The 18,778-nt window shown below is 35.1% G+C and overlaps 1 protein-coding gene and 1 pseudogene across 1 annotated transcript; both read right to left on the bottom strand.

Moving 5' to 3' along the window:
- Window positions 1-1,493: 1,493 nt before the first annotated feature.
- LOC136203227 (lanC-like protein GCL1) lies at window positions 1,494-3,890 on the bottom strand (annotated as a pseudogene).
- Window positions 3,891-4,071: 181 nt separating this feature from the next.
- On the bottom strand, window positions 4,072-7,502 carry LOC136203351 (protein trichome birefringence-like 16). Its single transcript, XM_065994478.1, has 5 exons — window positions 7,379-7,502; window positions 7,035-7,186; window positions 6,402-6,776; window positions 5,843-6,038; window positions 4,072-5,325 (listed from the first exon to the last, which is right to left on the bottom strand). The coding sequence occupies exons 2-5, from the start codon at window positions 7,183-7,185 to the stop codon at window positions 4,470-4,472; spliced, it is 1,578 nt and encodes a 525-aa protein (XP_065850550.1). The 5' UTR covers window position 7,186; window positions 7,379-7,502; the 3' UTR covers window positions 4,072-4,469.
- Window positions 7,503-18,778: the final 11,276 nt, after the last annotated feature.

Raw genomic sequence — 18,778 nt, 5'->3', positions numbered from 1 at the left:
ATAACCTGCAAACCTCGGGCCATATGTAACAATTCCTTAACAAACAAGGATGGTATACTAATTAACAGAATTAAAAAAAAAAATTGATTGTTTTTCATAGAACAATTTGATGATTAACATGTTCAAATTTGCATATGAGCACCAAGGCTTTATATGAATCTTGTTCCAAAAAAAAAACATCTGCATATCAACAACAATTGATTTACATAATTTAAATTAAAAATGCAGTCGTTTTTGAAGTCCTGAATCCCTTGCTTCTAGCTTCAACCCTATTGTTGGCTGCTTGTTTACCGATGGTGCTAGCAAAGAATCAGAGAGCTTCCTTTTCAAGATTCTGCTCTACACGGATTTGAAATGAAATCTTGAAGCACATAAAGCACTTCTAAGGCTCTGTTCTTTATTACTGAAAAAAACTGAACTGAACTGAACTGAACTGAACTGAACTGAATGCTACTGAACTGAACTGAACTGAACTGAACTGATACTAAATACTGAACTGGACTGAATTTAACTGAATGCTACTGAACTTAACTGAATGATACCGAACTTAACCGAATTTAATCGAACGTAACAATAATGATGATATTAGACTTTAAAATAATTTAATGATAATATTGGACATTAATAAGCTTATAATAATAATAATAATAATAATAATATTTCTACCAAAAAAAATAATATCAATAATAAATAAACATATTATTAAAGATTAAACTAAATTAAATATCAAATAAAATCTAGGCTCGATAAAATCCTATGACATTAAATAAAAATGAGTCTAATTTAAATTAAAAATATAAATTACATACAAACACAAATTTATATATAATTTAAAGCCTATGAAATTAAATACAAATTTTTATATGAATACACACTCTTAACTTTTTATTACAATTAAGTATTAAGGTACAAAATACCTTTAACGTTTTGGGTCCGGGGTTATTTTACTCCTAACGTCTAAATATGAATTTTCATATGAATACAAAATCTTGACTCAATTTATCAATGTTAAGGGTAAAATTGCTATTGGCTTCTAATATTAGGAATAAAATTGCACTATTTGAGATATTAAGGTAGTTGAGCCAGTTAATTTTTTAGAGCATTGTAATGTAAACGTATTAATATAATATTTATTTACTTTTCGCAAAATTTGCAAATAAGTTGCACCAAATAATTATAATTATAATAAATAATGATAATATATATAATGACAAAGCATAAATTATATATAAATATAATTATAATGAAAATAGATAAATTAATATATAATAAATTATAATAATTATAATAAATTGCTGAAATTATAAATAAATAATGATAATAATAATAAATTATATATAAATAATAATAATATATAATAATTATAATAAATAATGATAAATTATTGAATACTGAAACTGAATACTGAACTGATTACTACTGAACTGAACTGAACTGATTGTTACTGAAATTAAGTAATAAAGAACAGGGCCTAACTGCAGTTATAGGCCCCAACCAGTACTTGCAAATTGGTCAAGTATTATTTTTTTCTGGATTTGGACAACAAGAAAGTAAAAAAAAGGATTGAGACAGTATTCCGAGAATATTAGAACTAAGCATGACTGATTGCCAACTCTTCCTTTTTAGAAACCTTTGTCATTTCAACTCTGGACATAAGAAAAAATAATTCTATAGTAGCCAAGACTGCCACTAATAAGTGCTTAAAATTATCACAGTAATACTCATGTTCAAGAAGATCAAACCAAAGGCATGCAACACCTGCAAGTCCTTGAAATAGGGAATAAACATTGTCTGCTCAATTCACAAATTTACTTGCATTGTGATGCAAAAAGCTACCAAATGCCTTTGCTCTTTCTTCACATACAGAGTCTCCTGCCAGTCTATAGAGTGAAAGGAATGCATATGCATTTCCAGATACACCATCTCCAAGCCCAACTTTCTTCACTAATCCACTCTTCAGTACTACTTCCCTGCTTCTATGGCTGCATCCTAGAATTCCATATCATTTCCAAACAACTGCACAAACATCATAGAGTTCAGATTCAATGCAAAATGAACAATTCCAGCAAGGCCGTTACCTGCACCCTAGTGCCTTGTTCCATGCCATTTGTACATCAAGGGGCAGGCTGGAATATCAGATGCTCCTGCTCTTCCCCCAGCTAAAACCGCATCGACGATAGGTAGGAGGAGATCATTAGACACTATCCCTTCTCTAAGATATTTGTTTAGAATTAGAGCTGCCCATAAAAACCCAACGCTCCCATACATTAGTTTGTATGGCATTCCAAATCCACCTTCCTCTGGTCCTATTAGGAGGGCTCTTTCTTTTGCTACCTATACAACATATATATATATTAACTGCATTTTTCAAAGAATCAAATAACTATCACTCTATATGCTCTTCTAATCAAGATGAAGGCCTAGGACCACCGAGCAACAATTGGTTTTCTTTCTTAAACTTAAATTAATCAAATTCTGCGTGGATGACCCGAATAGTACATACATTAGATGTTGAATGAAGGGAATCCTACAATATGACAAATTTTGTAGCAACTTTTCTCTTGGATCATTATGATGGTAATGTGACTCCTCTATGATTTTATTATGCTCATGATGGTATCACCTGGTAACTAGAAAACAACACATAAAATTGTCCAAAACTATGAACAATTGAAGCTTATGAAACTCTTCATAAGATAAGAGTTAATCCACCCATCATCCAACCAAAAACATTAACATAAGGTTTAGTCATTAATTGTAAGAACTCCTAACTTCAGTAAATTCTTCGAACTAAACTGTCATCTGTTCAAACATTAAGTCAAACTTACTAATATTAACTAGTGAGGAACTTGATAAATGCAATCATGCTTGTTTTTGCACACATACTGAAGGAATGATAGTTGTTGACTTAATTCGACATTTTACATGAATACCAGAACTTAAAAATATTAGACTAGAGAAAACTTCAGATGCAGGCAGTGCAAAATGATGAAATGTTGTTAAAAAAACCAAAGGATGATTCAATCCAAGAAGAGTCAGATTTAATCTTATTTACCTATGCAGTCTCGTCATCATCATGACATTTCAGAATTGGATTTTTCAGACTCTCTGTTATAAGGAAATTCAGTCAACAAGGTATTATCGAAGCGGAAAATCAGACAAAGAACACAAATCAAGTATCAATTGAAGGTTGCATATCTCAAACCTGATCAGTCAGGCATTTTAACAAACACCATAAGCACAAATAGAAATATTGAAAAGCATTTAAATTAGTAACTTACAACTTCAGACATTGATTTCAACTTCTCTCCTCCAGCTTTGCCCACCTTCATTGACATGATCAATTAGCCAAAAATTACCTTATAAATCAACATAAGAAAAGAAAATCCTCTTTTAAGCTGTAAACATATTTGCTACTATATGCAACAGATGGTTATAGACATATGAACTTACAGCAGAAATAGCTTTCAAAAAGCATGGTCTAACTAAGAGAGAGAGATATATATATATATACAGAATGCCACTGTTTTTGCTCCAAAAATCAGCCATTTCTTCCCAAAATATAGCTACTCCTCCTTCCGAAGAAGAAGAACAGTCGAAGTGAGAGAGAGCAATCTAACAGAAGAAAAAGAAGAACATCGAACTCAGAGATAGACATTGTGAAATCTGTCACAATAGTGAATTAGAGTTTGTTAACGTGAGAGAGTATGGATAACCATGGTTAAAAGAGGTAATTAGTGTTAATAATGATTAGGATTAATTTGACAGGTGTAATTAATTGGTTGAGAGACAGGGAAGGGACAGATGGAAATGATATTCTTTAAAAGTGAAAAAGTGAATGCTTACCAAAAAATAATGATTTTTAAAAATTAAAAAACATATTTCATGGTAAACGTAATTCTAAACCTATCTGCAAGACAGGTTTTTTTTTAATTAGCCCATTCAGGATTGTACAAGTAGAAAAATGTAATATGTTTTATTACAAAAAAAAAAATAAATAAATAATAATGTCCTTTTACAGTCTAAGTAAAAAAAAAATACTTGTCATGTCATGATAACAATTTATTATCACATTAGCAGTCATAATAGCAATTTATTATCACATTAGCAAAGAGTCTAGATTCTATTTCTTGTTTACACAGCACACTTCAATTAGAAATGATGCAATTAAGCAATCTAAATGCGTTTTAATCTGAGATGCTCATCTTTGTACAAATTCCAGCCGTTGAATGTATGAATACATATTTCCCAATTTTCTTTCTACTCACTCTCTCTCCTACTCAAACACTTCCTCTCACATTTTCAGGTATTGTGGAAGTCAAAATTCACTTCTTAAGTCTCCTTCTCAAGGAAACCGCAGCAATACAAAACGCACAAATTCTTGTGAAATGAGCAATAAGCCCGTAGGAGTACTCTTGACTGAAGCCTTGAGAGAACCAAATCTTCATCTGTGCATATACGATGGTTATTCATTCATTCTGCACTCGTGACATATCAGTAATTTGCGCAAAGAGGATCTTGTTCCATGTGTCTGGAACACCAGGTAGACACCAATGCAAGCAATCGTGTACGCCCGCTGAGGCAGTAATGCTATATTTTGATATGTGCCCCTCGTCTCTAAGTTGGGAAAGAGCTGTTATGTCTAAGATCTTAACCCCTGTCCCCTTCACTGCATTGCCAGCACTATAATCGCTAGATTTGTCTTGCGATATCTCCTTCCCGATAGACATAGGGACTGTATTGTCACAGCTTCCGCCAGTATTCCAGTCGCCATTAGCAAAATGTCTAGGAGAGATGCTTCGATAGAAGGCTTTTAGATGGGGATGTTTTGGCAGTTGCTTATTCACCCAACTTATAATGCTGTGGATTGTGAAATTTTTTGCATCTCCAATCATTGCCAGCTTCTTGTTGGTGTTCGGCATGCCACCAACATACATGACCCACTTATTTGCCCGGATTTTCCCTCGGTTCCAATGATGTCCGGTGTTGAGAACAAGCACATCTATTCTGTGAAGAAACTGACGCAGAAATGCTGGTGGCCGATCTAGATGCATGGCATATTCAGTTGCTGGGTTTTTAACATCAATAGGCTCCAAGTCACAAAGGCAAGATGACCAGTAATATAGGATGGTTGTGTTAGTATTTGGAAACCGATATGCCCATCCATTAGGGCGGGATCCACCTTCAGGTATGACAAGTCCGAATTCCGGTCCTACATCAATGACATCAGGCACCCACTTTCCACCTGTGACCATGCACATCAGCGATTGAAACTGCTGTCGACCTAGCGAATCTCCAACAAAAGCTAGAGTCTTGTCTCGCATCCTGAGACGTGTCAATTCAATTATCACAATACCGGACAAAAGGGTATATTTTAAGGCAAAATAAATGAAGCAATCACTCACATGAGACAAACAGGACAAATTGTGCACATACAAGCGTGTGACTGCAAGATAGTTGAAGTTTTAATTCATGTGACGAACAATTAGGCTTGACGCAACAATCTAAAAGTCACAGCATATCTACTTATGCTTTCTGTTAGATTTACGAAGTTAGCTATTCAAGTTTACTGAAATTAACACCATAGCATTGGCCTATGCCTACAAAGGTACTTCTAACCAGATTACTTTACCAAAAGTCATCTGAAAACTTATCAAAAGAAGACGAAAAGATCACAGTTATGTCAATGAAACTAGAAGGCATCCATGGGTATGAGGGCGGAAGAGGTTGGGATTTTTGGAAGTAATTTTCACCTAAAACACATAAGCCATGACCATGTTGAAAAACAAAGAAAGTTCCATCATTTTACATGAAAAGTTCATATAAAAAACTTTAGCATTACCTTTCAAAGAACTTAGCCCCTTCAAATTCTTCCATTTGGCAATTGGTTGGTCGCCATCCTACCCTCTCATAGGAAAAATCCTTACGTTGCATCAACCGGCAGGCCCACATTGGTGCCAACCATTGTTTACATTCAAACCCAGAATACAAAGGGCTGCGATCATCTATAACCCACTTTCCTTTTGCATAATTACAGGCTGCAGCAACGATTGGATACAAGGAGGATCAGTGAATGTTTGTAAAACACATAGTAGATCTTGATTGTGTAAAATGCTAGGCCAATCAATCAATCCAACAGGAAACACATGATGGTCACTTTATACATGATAAATAACAATAATGCAGCTAGTTTATATACTGAGAACCACTATATGCATGCATTGATTTAACAGAGCTCAACAACAAAAAAGAAAAATTACTCTCTTTAAAGTGGCCCCAGCATTGATTTAACAGGCCTCAAACAAGGTATGCATCCATTTCTATATATAGATGTTCTTTCAGGTTTTCCTAATCATGAAATGTGTATGAACAGATGCATAAAAAAAGATAGCACATCTTACTTTGACTGCTCTCAAGCATTGTGTAATTCTTCTCGTCTTGTTTCAATACTGAGGAGCTTTTAGTTGCAGGGCTCATTGCAATTGGTGGTGCTAAATCCACCATTTCATTTCCCTCTTTGTGTTTCGGATCCTTTTCGCCTATGCTTTGCTTAGGCTTTTCGTCTGCCGCATCAGAACTCTCTGCATTACCTATAACCTGATTGTCTTTAGCATCTGCGACTGCGGTAGTAAAATTCACTGGTGGTTTCAAATCAAGGGTTCTTTGTTTCTCTGGTGGACTTTTTTCTCCTAAATCCCGGTCTCCGTTTACCTCAATTTCCCCAGTACCATGTTTTCCAACTTCCAGGACCTCTTTATCTGAAGTTAACAGAGTTTCTGCATATTCACATGATAGATATCATAACTTCTAGAATGTACTTATGAAAAGAGTTGCTTGCAACAATACCAACAAAAAACAACAACAAAAGGAATATGAATTTCAACATTCAACAATTACAATTCTCTTCCCCAGTAGACAAGATAATACTCAAGATCCATGAATATGAAATGCCTAGTAACTTCATTGGAGTAGAAAGGATTCAACTTTCTAAATCTAATCAGCCATTGATATACGATTAAGTTTCATGTTTTTACCTTGAGAAAGGCGCAACTGGTCTTTAGGAGGAAGCAAAGTAGTGATAAATGGAGTTCTATCCCATCTCCAGATAAGAACGGATGTACCCAAAATAACAATCAGAAGAAGAAAGAATTCTTTACCCCTGTATCTGGAAATCCCTCCTTTCATACTACATCCACAACAAACCATTTCAAATCAATCAAGCATGTAACAAGATCAAAGCGAAACAAATCAAAATAGTCAAGAAATTAGAAACCAGGATTTCCGCGAAAAAAGAAAAGAATTGGATCTAAGACAATAAAGATGCATGCTTTCGTAATAATATCAGAAGAGTAACTGGGAAATGATTAAAAAGAAGTACCTGATAATCAAGAATTTCTGCACAAAAGATATTGTAAGAAAGGAAAACCAGAAGCGGGGGCGGAGGAGCAAGACGGTGAAAATAAAATTAATAATAGTAATTAAAAAGAAAAGAAAATTAAGATTGTGTAATTTCAAAGAAAGCAAGCACAGTGATTAGTCAATCAAATTATAACTTGGGCACAGACAATGCACACGTGGGCAAGAACTACGCCACGCTTCCTTTTACTGTTGTCATTTTTACTTTTACGATTATACGGGGTGAAATGGGAGATATTACATTATATTAATCCAGAATGGAGTGAGTAAACTTGGATTTGTACAAGAAAGTCCAAAACTGATGAACCGATAACCGAACTTAAATTTTATTTGATTTGGTTATTTTAATATTTTAGTTCGGTTCGATTGTCAAATTTTTTGTTCGGTATTCGATTATCGATTCGGTTATTTTAAAAAAAAATATTGATCTAATCGAAAACCGAACATAATTTATGTTTAAATTTAAAAAATATAATTTTATTTATTTATTTATTCTTTCATACTTCAATTTGTACAAGAAAACTCATTTTGGTTTTAAACTTTATTGAATTAATTTATAATAAACTATCTAGACTATTTTTCCAGTGACTTTTCCAAAATACTCATAATATATATATATATATATATATATATATAACATTTAAAAAAAAATAGACTTTCTTCTTTTTCTTTTCCGTCTGAATTCACATATTTCGCAATATGCGAAATATACGAAGTTAATATTTTGCTTTTGAACATGAATTTAATTCGCATATTTCGCAATGTGAAGCATGCGAAGACAATACTAATTCGCAGAATAACTTTCATATTCGCAAAATTCGCAATATGTGAAGTAAAAGATGCGTTTTTAAGCAGTATTATCTTCGCATACTTCGTATATTACGAAATATGCGAAATGGTATATAACAAAAAAAAAGACATAACAACAAGGGTGCAACAATAATTCTAACATTAGAATCATAACATTATCAAAATTCACAACAAGATTCAAACAATAATAACGTTAAAATCATAACATTATCAAATTTTACAACAAAATTGCAACAATAATTCAAAACCTAAACCCTAAATCCCAAAAGCAGAATGAACAAATCGGTGGAATAAGCGTCATTTTGAGATGAGAAATGGAATCCAAAGTTTGTGGTGATTTTTCTTTTCTTTTCAGAAAAGAATCCAAGAAAAAATCGGCAGGTTCCCATCTCACATACATCCCAGTACACCGCATACTGTGATTGATGCCTCTATATTCAACCACCTTCATAAAAATTAAGTCGTGTTAACAAGAAAAATGACGATTTGGCTTCGCGAAAGCAGAATACGCAAAATCTGCGAAGAGAAATATAACATAAAAAGGACGATTTTACTTCGCGAAAGCAGAGTACGTGAAGTCTGCGAAGGTAAAAATCATGAACATTTCTCTTCGCAAACTTCACGGAATCTGGTTTCTCGAAGTAAAATCGTCCGTTTCAGCCTCTTTTTCCTCGCATACCTTCGCAAAACTCATTTTGCGAAGTGATTTTCTGGAAAAAAAATAAAGAGAAAACAGTAGATACTTACATTTTTTTTTTGCTTTTTACCATTGAAGTCGTCAATAATCATATGATAAACGCAGAAAAACAATCAAAATAACATCGAATAACGATGTCTTCGATCTGCACAAGAAGAAAGAAACCAAGAGACGAGAAGAAACAGGAATATGAAGAACCATGGCTTAATTTTCTAGAAATATGAAGATGAAGAATCAAGAGATAAAGAGAGGAAGAAGAGAAAGACATGGTGATGAAGAAAATGGTGTAGATTTCGCAATATAAAGGAAGATAGGAAGATCAAAGATTTGGAAAGGGGAAGAGAAACCGTACAAGGAAGAGGAAGGGGAAGGGGAGAAGATGAAAAGTTGGGGTATTTTGGAAAAGTCACATTAATATAGTCTAGATATGTAATAGGTTGGGTAAATGAGCTAAATATGTAAATGGGTCTCCCATTTAACCCAATTTTGTAATTTTCCCTTTTTATAATTATTTTTTCAATTTTTTTCTCTTTTTTTTTGGAAATAAAACACTTCTTAATTATTAGAATCAGAAGAAAGAACAACATTGAGATAGGGTGCTGGACATGCCCACACACCACGAACAGATTGAGAATTGATCGTCTTAGCTAAGAGATGAGCGGCCGAATTCGCTGAACATTTTATATAAGAGACTGAGAAATTGCCTAGCTCTTTTAAGATACTAACACAAGACAAAATGACATCAAAACTAAGCTGTTTACATATTTCTGAGATGCATTCTGAGTTAATCATTGTCTCCATAAGAAACACTAATATGGGCATGTGGACCTGCACCAGATCCTTTAGAACACTAACTGTCCATAGGTTGCCCGGCTCATGGCAGTTCCAGCTTATGAGACTCATAACCACAGGCGGGCCTAGACTCCAGGACCCACCCCATATCCATTTTTTTTATAGGATATCAGATTCTACTTATATACTTACATTGTCCATGCGTGGCCATTTTGGACCGTGAATAAGTCCGTCTTCAATAGAGGGATTCTGACTCTCCTTATTGTTTGAACTGTCAATTCGGGAGGGGCCACCACTTGTTGGTATATTCTTGCTCCTAAACGCCTTGGATTTAGACTTATCCTCATCAACTGCCTCCAATGGATTCCTCAACCATCCTCTTCCAATTTGGCTCATCGTTCTTTTGGATGGGCACGTAAATGGTTGCCAAAATGTCTCTCAATAGGATCATTAGGATTGTCAAATAGCAATTGGCAGAATTTTTCTGAGTGTCCGATAATTCCACAATAAAAATAGAAGGATGGTAATCTGTCATAGCGAAAATTGATCCCCAACCACTCTCTGCCACTACGTTTTAATTTCTGACCCCTTTTGATTGGGTTTCGAACAACGATAGTAAATTTTATTCGCTGATAATTTCTCCGCGCACTAGTAAAGTTATTCGGATCTGATTCCAAGTAATGGCCTATTTAGTTGCCTAGAATTTTACACGTAGCTTATGTTTGAAAGTCAACTGGAAGATCAGATATCTGAACCCATATGATTAAGTCATGCAATTCAACTTGGGTTGCTTGCTCCATTACATCTAGGAGTCTATTATCAGCACGTTTTGATTGAATGTCCAAGGACCGTCATTCAGCACTCGATGTACATCTCGCTCGTGAAAAAACTAGAAAATAAATATCCCCTCTAAGTCCGATGCAGTGCTGGTGACTCCCTTCATAGGCTTCCATATTGATGCTAGCATATTCTTCACATTTTCAAGGTGTACAAATTTGGCTGTTAGAAACTTACCAATAGCAAAGTAGAAACCTTGATTCATAGGATTAACAACATGTTCTTCTCCCAAAATCATCCATTATTCCTCCTCATCTTCTAAAAATAATCGGGAATAGGCCTCCATTAATCCCTTCCCCTTGTCCATTGAAAATCGGGTCGAAACCCTAGTTTGTAAGGTAAGTATCACATAAAATATAATTAGGTTAAAAACTTCTTAAGAGAGAAGATGAAAAACGCTCCAACAGGAGGGACTGGGAGCTATAAGTTATTTAAACAGAAAGATGAAACAAACAAAAGAAGACAAGAAGCAAAGATAAAATCTTCAAGAAGCAAAGAAAAAAGGCAATGGAGTAGAGAAAGAAAGATAAAGAAGAAACAATGAACTTGATGAATGGTAGAAGGAGACTCTCATCGGGACCTATGTTGGTTCGCCTATATTTTTTTTAAAACTTTTTTAATTAATAGTATTTCGTGTTTATTTCTACCTGATATTCACATGTTTTTCTGAAAGAAAAGATCATGCATTAAATAAAATCAGAATAGAATGCTTGAACAATGAAATATGGAGGACTAGTATGCCACTCCATCGTCCTGACATAGAATAGGATGTCCTTACAAGTTCATGGGCAACACTATTCGCAGAACGATTAGAAAAAATGATACTAACATCATTAAACGAATGAATCAACCTATTACAATCATCAAGAACTATGCAATGGGGGTCGTATTACTTCAAGATGGAAAACGAGTTGCTTACCATTTTGAGATGTTCATTGGACCAGTATTAAACTATCCCACCTATGACAAGGAGTTGTATGCATCACATCAAGTAGTGAAACATTGGATAGCTTACTTGCTAGGGAAAGAAGTTATCGTTCACTCAGAGCATAAGCCTTTTCAATGTCTAACTACATAGTCAAACTTGCAGTAAGAACAACATACAAAGTGGATATCTTACCTACAAAAATTCAATATTGTTAACAAGTACAAAAAGGGAATTACTAATAAGTTGGCGGATATGTTATCTCGGCTGCCTGCACTAGTAAGTTCTGCATTATTGGTAGCAATAAAAATCTAACCTATAGTTCCTTCAAAGTACGCAAAACAGTATGACACTAATAATGATTTTAGTTTAGCACACGCTAAGCTGCAATAAGGAAAGACTAATGAGCTTTAAATAAAAAAAATGGACTAATGTACAGAGGGGCATAATTGTGCTTAACAAAAAATGGTGACATAGTACAATGGATTCATGAAGCTCATACATCCAAAGTAGTAGAGCATTTTGGAGTAGAGAAGACTTTATTAAATCTTCATCCATATGTGTTTTGGCCAAAGATTTACCTAAATGTCTCCTGATACGTATGAGGTTGTATTTTATGTAACACCTCAGAACCTTCCAATAGGAAACTAGGATTGTATCTTCCATTTCCAGTACCTAACTAATCGTGGGAGAGCATTTCGATGGATTTTTTAGGAGGGTTACTGATAAGTGTCCAATTCAACGTTCAAATGTCCACTTTAGTGTTAGGTTATTTAATTAATTTAGTGTTATTTTAGGTATTATTGCTTGTTTTGGTATGATTTGTCTCCAGAGGATTCAAATGATAAAAAGGAGCATGATTGGACCTAACTTGAAGAAACTTTGGACTAAAAACGAAATTGGAGTTAGTCTTGCCCAAGACTAGCTGAATCAAAGGAGCTGAAATGAAAATGGAGTCAGTCTTACCCAAGACTAAGACCTCCGAACTGATGATGTTTAGATTGATCAGGACTCTTTCCTACTCAAAGAAGAAGCCAGAAAATAAGGGATATGAGAAGATTAGAAAAGATTTGTGATTGAAAAATATATTCTTTTGTTAGCTAATTTGGGGGGATATATCTTATTTACAAAAACATTAGGTTAAGAGATTAGATTATCTCTCTCTCTCTCTCTCTTCTTTTTTAGACGTACATTTTTCCAGAGATCGTTCTTCAGACTGAAAACGAAAAAACACTTATTTTGTTCTTAATGGCTATTCATAGCTAATCCCTTTATTTCGGTTAAGGGATAATTCAAAGGCAGGAATCTTCAAGTATTGTGAGATCGTTTCTCTTCTAGTATTTTCTCTTTATTCATATCATTTGTTTATTCACTGTGTTTAGGGATTTTATCTCAATTGTTAGTTTGCTTTTGAATGATACGACAGGGCTGATCCTGAGATTTTAGAGGCTCGGGACGAATTACCAAATGTGGCTCTAATAAATAAGTGGAAATATATAAAAAAAAGTAGAAAAGTAAATTGTATAAAAGAAAATTATTTAAAAATGACACTTTTCTTGTTGCATTTAACAAAATATCTAATAAAAACAGTATATATAGCTTTAAGTACCAAATTTCTTATACAAAATGATGTCTATGAGCATTTCTAGAAGTAAATTTCTTAAATTTAATAAATTATGAAATAGTTCTAATAGATTTTATGCTCTTTACGATACAAAGCATGATAACATAAAAATGAAAAACCAAATTTGAAAATCACATCATTTAACGAGGTTTAGCGCCTAAGTTCTTGAAATTGGAAGATTTTGATACGTTTTTCCCAAATTACTTTTGAAGACCGAGTAAATCAGAATCTGATAGAGTTTCTCAAAGACAACAAAAAAGGCTATTAGTAATTGGAAGTTTCATAGTGAGGTGATTAGAAAACAAAATTGATTATATAGTTGATGAATTGAGAAGATGAACCGAGGATGTAGGATAATATTACTGTTTAATATTCTTTGGGATTGGAGTGTGATTAAAAAAGGGAGAAAGAAATTATAAAATTTTGTTGGGATTGATAGGTGGGAAAGATAATTATAGAAATACTTTGAGATAAATTAGGGAATTTAGAAAGACTATTTAATAACTAATTCCAACGTTTTTATTTGGAAAGAATCTAATGCCAACGTTTTTAACCAACTATAATTTTTTTTAATTTAATCAAGTATAATTTAATAGGTACTAATACATTACTATAATTGGGGCCCTTCTCATCCTTGGGCCCTGGGCAGACGCTCCTCCTGCCCATACTCAGGGACGGGCCTGTGATACGGCCGATTGTTCATTTGATTAAACTGACATACATCTATCTGATTAAACTAGATAATCAACGAGTCATTATTTAGTTAAATTTGAGTTAGTAGTAATTGATGCTATAAAGTTGAAATATAGATTGTATTTGGTGATAATCAGATTGACAACTGAGAACTCTCCATGTGACATTAATATATCTATTTTTGACTTTTATCTCATCAAGTGAATGAGTAATTAAGTTTCTGAATCGACATCGTTGAGAATCGGTTGGCTTAGATTAGGTTCTTCTAATTCCTAACGCTGTTAACGGGTTGAATCGTAGCCGCTGAGGTAAGGTTATTCGTTAATTATGAGTTAACTACAGTCTTACTTGGTTAATTCATTATTTAGGAAGAATATACCAAACTAGTCTGATATGCAATTTAGAAGAAATATCATTTCTGTCAATGATCAAGACTAACTAAATTCCTTGCCTGAGAAACCCTTAGCTGAAATTCTAATTAATCATTATATTCAATTTCAACTCAACTCTATTACTTTTGTTAATTTAGCAATCAACTATTCCAATTCCCCCTTTTTACTTTTTATTCATTTGCTTGGTTATATTTACAAATTAGATCAGTATTAGTCCTTTGGGTACGACCTTTGCTTACCCTTCTGCAAGCCTAAGGGCTGTGAAGTTATATTTATTTTTGGTGGATTCGACAACTGTCAAATTTTGGCGCCATTGTCGGGGACTAATCTAACTTGATTTAAAGCCATTTATAACCAGGTCTAAAACTTTGGAGCAACTTCTATTTAATTCAGAAATAGAAAAATAGTAAGGAAACTCCGAAAAGAAGCAAAACTGCTGAAACTTTAAGGTGCTGAAACTTCCAGTTCTAGTGAAGAAGAGGGAATTTCTAGCGAGGAAAATGAACCATCTGAAGTAGAAAAAAATGGCAGACAGAACTTTGAGGCAACTTCATGCACCTCAAGCTGACCAGCAACCCTTGTGCGTCACATACCCAAACCTGGATGCTGCATTTGAGCTTAAGTCGGGACTGATTCATTACTTGCCTAAATTTCATGGGATGGAAAGTGAAAACCCGCACAATCATCTAAAAGAGTTTCATGCTGTCTGTTCAGGTATGAGCCCACAGGGAATTACTGAGGAACAAGTTAAATTGAGAGCTTTTCCTTTTTCTTTACAGGATGCAGCTAAAGACTGGTTTCTCAACTTGCCCTCTGGATCCATCACAACATGGATGGGTATGGCACAAGCATTCCTAGAAAAGTATTTTCCAGCTTCTCGAGAAGCAATGATTCGAAGGGAGATTAGTGGAATAAGGCAGAAAGATATTGAGACACTCCATGACTATTGGGAGAGGTTCAAAAGGCTATGTGCAAGCTGTCCCCAACATGGGATAACTGAACATTCTCTTATTCAATATTTTTATGAGGGACTGTTAGGCATGGAAAGAAAGATGATAGATGCTGCTAGTGGGGGAAGCCTCTTTGATAAAACACCAACTGCAGCTAAAGAGCTGATCAAAAGTATGGCAGCAACTTCCCAACAATTTAGGAAGCAACAAGATGCTCCAAGGAAAACTTATGAGGTAAGTACTTCTTCCATTGAGGAAAAACTAAATGCTTTGACGTCTTTTGTTTAAAATTTGGTTGTAGGGACATCAGCTCAAGTTAAGACATGCGGGATCTGTACAGTTACTGGACATGCCACAGATGAATGTCCCACATTGCACGAAGGTACACCGGAACAGATCAATGTCGTCCTCGGATATCAGGGACATCCCCTAAGGGAGTATGATCCATACTCGAATACATATAATCCTGGACTGCGGGATCATCCATACCTCAGCTACAAGCAGCAAAATAATGTGCTTCAACCGAATATTCCCCAACAGTACGAAAGACCTCAATAATATAGTCCCGTTCAAATGGACCCAAGTTCAGGTATGGCATCTAGTTCCAATGATCATTCGGTTATGACTAACTTGCTGAAATTCCAGGAAGAGCAAGGCAAGGTTAATGCCAATGTTCAAGCAAACTTCCAAAATTTGGAGAAGCAAATGAGTCAGATAGCGACCACTCTGAGTGCAATACAGTCCCAAGGGAAGTTACCTTCACAAACTGAGGCGAATCCGAGGCAGAATATGAGTGCAATCTCACTTTGCAGCGGAAAAGATTTAGTCTTGCCCAAGACTAAGTATGCTTCCGAATCAGAACAACCCGTGTCAGAGAAATCTGCAAGCAAAGAGGGGCTGACGGAAAAAGAGACAGAAGGTTCAACTGGTAAGTCATTTAGAGAAAAAGCCACAAATCAACACACACCTTTGGTAATTAGACCACCTTTCCCTGATCGTTTAGCCAAGTCAAAGAAAGAAAAGGAGGAGAAAGACATCTTTGAGATGTTCCGCAAGGTTGAGGTAAATATTCCATTGCTTGATGCTATTAGACAAATACCTCGATATGCTAAATTCCTTAAAGAATTATGTGCGAACAAGATTAAAAAAATTGGGTATGAAAAGATTACCATGGGTGAGAATATGTCTACTGTACTCCAAGGGAAAATGCCCCGAAAATGTAAGGATAAAGGTATGTTTGCAATTTCTTGTCAAATTGGGAATACTAGCATTAAGAGGGCAATGTGCGATTTAGGAGCGTCTATAAATATCATGCCTATGTCTATTTATTCGTCCTTAAATGCTGGACCTCTTGAGGAAACGGGAGTAGTGCTTCAACTTGCTAACTGATCTATTGTTTACCCTGAGGGGCTGTTAGAAGATGTTTTGGTGCAGGTTGATGGACTAATTTTTCCAGCTGACTTCTTTGTTATTGACATGGAAGATGATGATCATTCCTCGGAAGCATCAGAAATCTTGTTAGGGAGACCATTCCTAACGACCACTCGGACCAAGATAGATGTTCATAAAGGAACACTGACTATGGAATTCGATGGTAAAATAGTTCAATTTAATGTTTATGAGGCCATGAAATTTCCTAATGAAGTGCATTCCATTTGTGGTATAAATGTTATCAAACCAATAACAGAACATGCTTTTAAGTCATATAAGGAAGATGAATTACAGGTAGTTGTTGAAGGAAGCACTGAAATCGAAAGTTTCAGGAAGCTGCAAGTACAGGAGCTTGAAGAGCTACAGAATGAAGCTAATGAGAGCTCAAGGATTTACAAATTGAAGACCAAGAAATTCCATGACGACAAAATGATAGTCCATAAACAATTTCAAATAGGACAGAAAGTGCTCCTATTCCATTCACGTTTGAAATTATTTCTAGGGAAATTAAAATCATGTCGGATCGGACCTTTCTTGGTAACTAATATCTTTCCTTATGGTGTAGTCGAAATTCAGCTTTTGGAGAACGGGAAAGTGCAGAAATTAAATGGCCATCGTCTCACGCCATTTTATGAGAATATCCCGATTGAAAGTGATGAAGTTATGGAGCTACAAGTTCCTGGGGACTAGCCTTAGAGCTCAAGAACGTCTAGCCAAAGACGTTAACTAGCGGCGCTATTGGGAGGCAGTCCAGTTTTACTCTTGCCCAAGAATAATGTTCATAATTTCATTTTCATTTGATTTATTTATTTATTTATTTTATTTGCAATAACTAACTTAACTAACACATCTTCTCCAAAGGCTTCAATTGTTGAGTTTTATTTTCAGGTGTGAAGGAAAGAATGGAGGAATAAAGGCCCAAAGAAGTGAAAAAAAAAAAAGAATGGCCCAATGCGTTGAATAAGAGGGGTTAAAAAGGAAAAAAATGATTTGACCATTGTTTTAATTTTTCAATTTTTGTTAAATCACAATTTTTACCCTAGTTCCACTTCATTCCGCCAACACCACCGCCATTCCCTTTTGTCCCTTACAAATTCAAACCCAACACCACCTCTCACTTCCTTCAAATTTCCACTTAAATCTCCCACCATCCCACTCACCTCTCTAATTCCTTTCTTTCCTACAAATTTGATCCCACCAACTTCAAGCCTTCCACTTCATTTTTTTTTTGCTTTTCTTTCTTCCTTTGATTCACTTCATCCACCACCGCCATTTAATTTCACCGCCTCATATACTCGCCGCTCACAACATCACCTCCACTTCCCTCAAATTTTTTCTTTATTTTATTCTTTTCTCTTTTCCTTTGAATTCCACTCATCACCTCACAATTTCAATTTCTTTTTTTCGTTCAAATTCAAGAAGTACCGTAAATCCCCAAAAACCTGCAACCTTCAACCGGCAATGAACAATGGTCGTCACTACTTCGGACACAGCATCATCGCCAGCACCATTGCAAGCAAACAGATAATCTGATTCAGCAATTCAGCAAAAACGCCGCACCTTACCGATGTCAATCACGGCTCCGTTAGACACACTGCCACCGGCAGAAACTTCAGTCGTACCAGAAAGTCGTATAATACCTCCTCCAAAAGGGGCAGTAAGCTTTTCCACAACTCGTTTATATTTTGTTTTTAGTTTGAATTTTATCTTTTTCGTTGTGGTGTTTGCTGCCCTTCACCCGTAATTGTGTGAATTCCGCACTGAGACCGTGCGAGGAGAAAGTGGGGGAGGGTTTTTTGATATAGAAGTATGTTTTGTTTGTTTGTTTGTTTTGATTTTGTCTAACTTTCATGGAGATATACCGTTTCATTACCTCATTTTATGCCTGTTCTTTCCAGAATTTCTGTCTATTTTTGTCTGCAATAGTGTGGGGTGTCCACCCTTTGTTTTGTCCCTAGAAATAACAATGCTAGCTCTCAGTTTTGCACTCGGTTGAAACTAGGTTGCCAACTTAGTACTGAAACCCCTAAGTCTTGTTTTGAGTAAAGCTGTCAATTTCAAAAGGTCAGGGTTGCACAATTGTCTTGAGCATGCATATGAACCACTTGACTAATTTCCCATTATATGACAAACGTTTTGAATGAAACAACACCAATTTTACCCTAATTTTTGGAAAGATTTTGAGCCTAAATGCAAGAACAAAATATTACA

Source organism: Euphorbia lathyris, chromosome 8 (assembly GCF_963576675.1).
Source record: "Euphorbia lathyris chromosome 8, ddEupLath1.1, whole genome shotgun sequence".
Lineage (NCBI taxonomy): Eukaryota > Viridiplantae > Streptophyta > Magnoliopsida > Malpighiales > Euphorbiaceae > Euphorbia > Euphorbia lathyris.
This window is presented reverse-complemented; position numbering and strand designations above follow the sequence as displayed.

Coding starts and splice junctions, on each gene's coding strand:
- LOC136203351 (XM_065994478.1), bottom strand. CDS start 7,185: ATGAAAGGAGGGATTTCCAGATACAGGGGTAAAGAATTCTTTCTTCTT. Junction 6,777..7,034: donor CCAGTTGCGCCTTTCTCAAG/GTAAAAACATGA, acceptor GTGAATATGCAG/AAACTCTGTTAACTTCAGAT. Junction 5,326..5,842: donor GGGGCTAAGTTCTTTGAAAG/GTAATGCTAAAG, acceptor GACACGTCTCAG/GATGCGAGACAAGACTCTAG.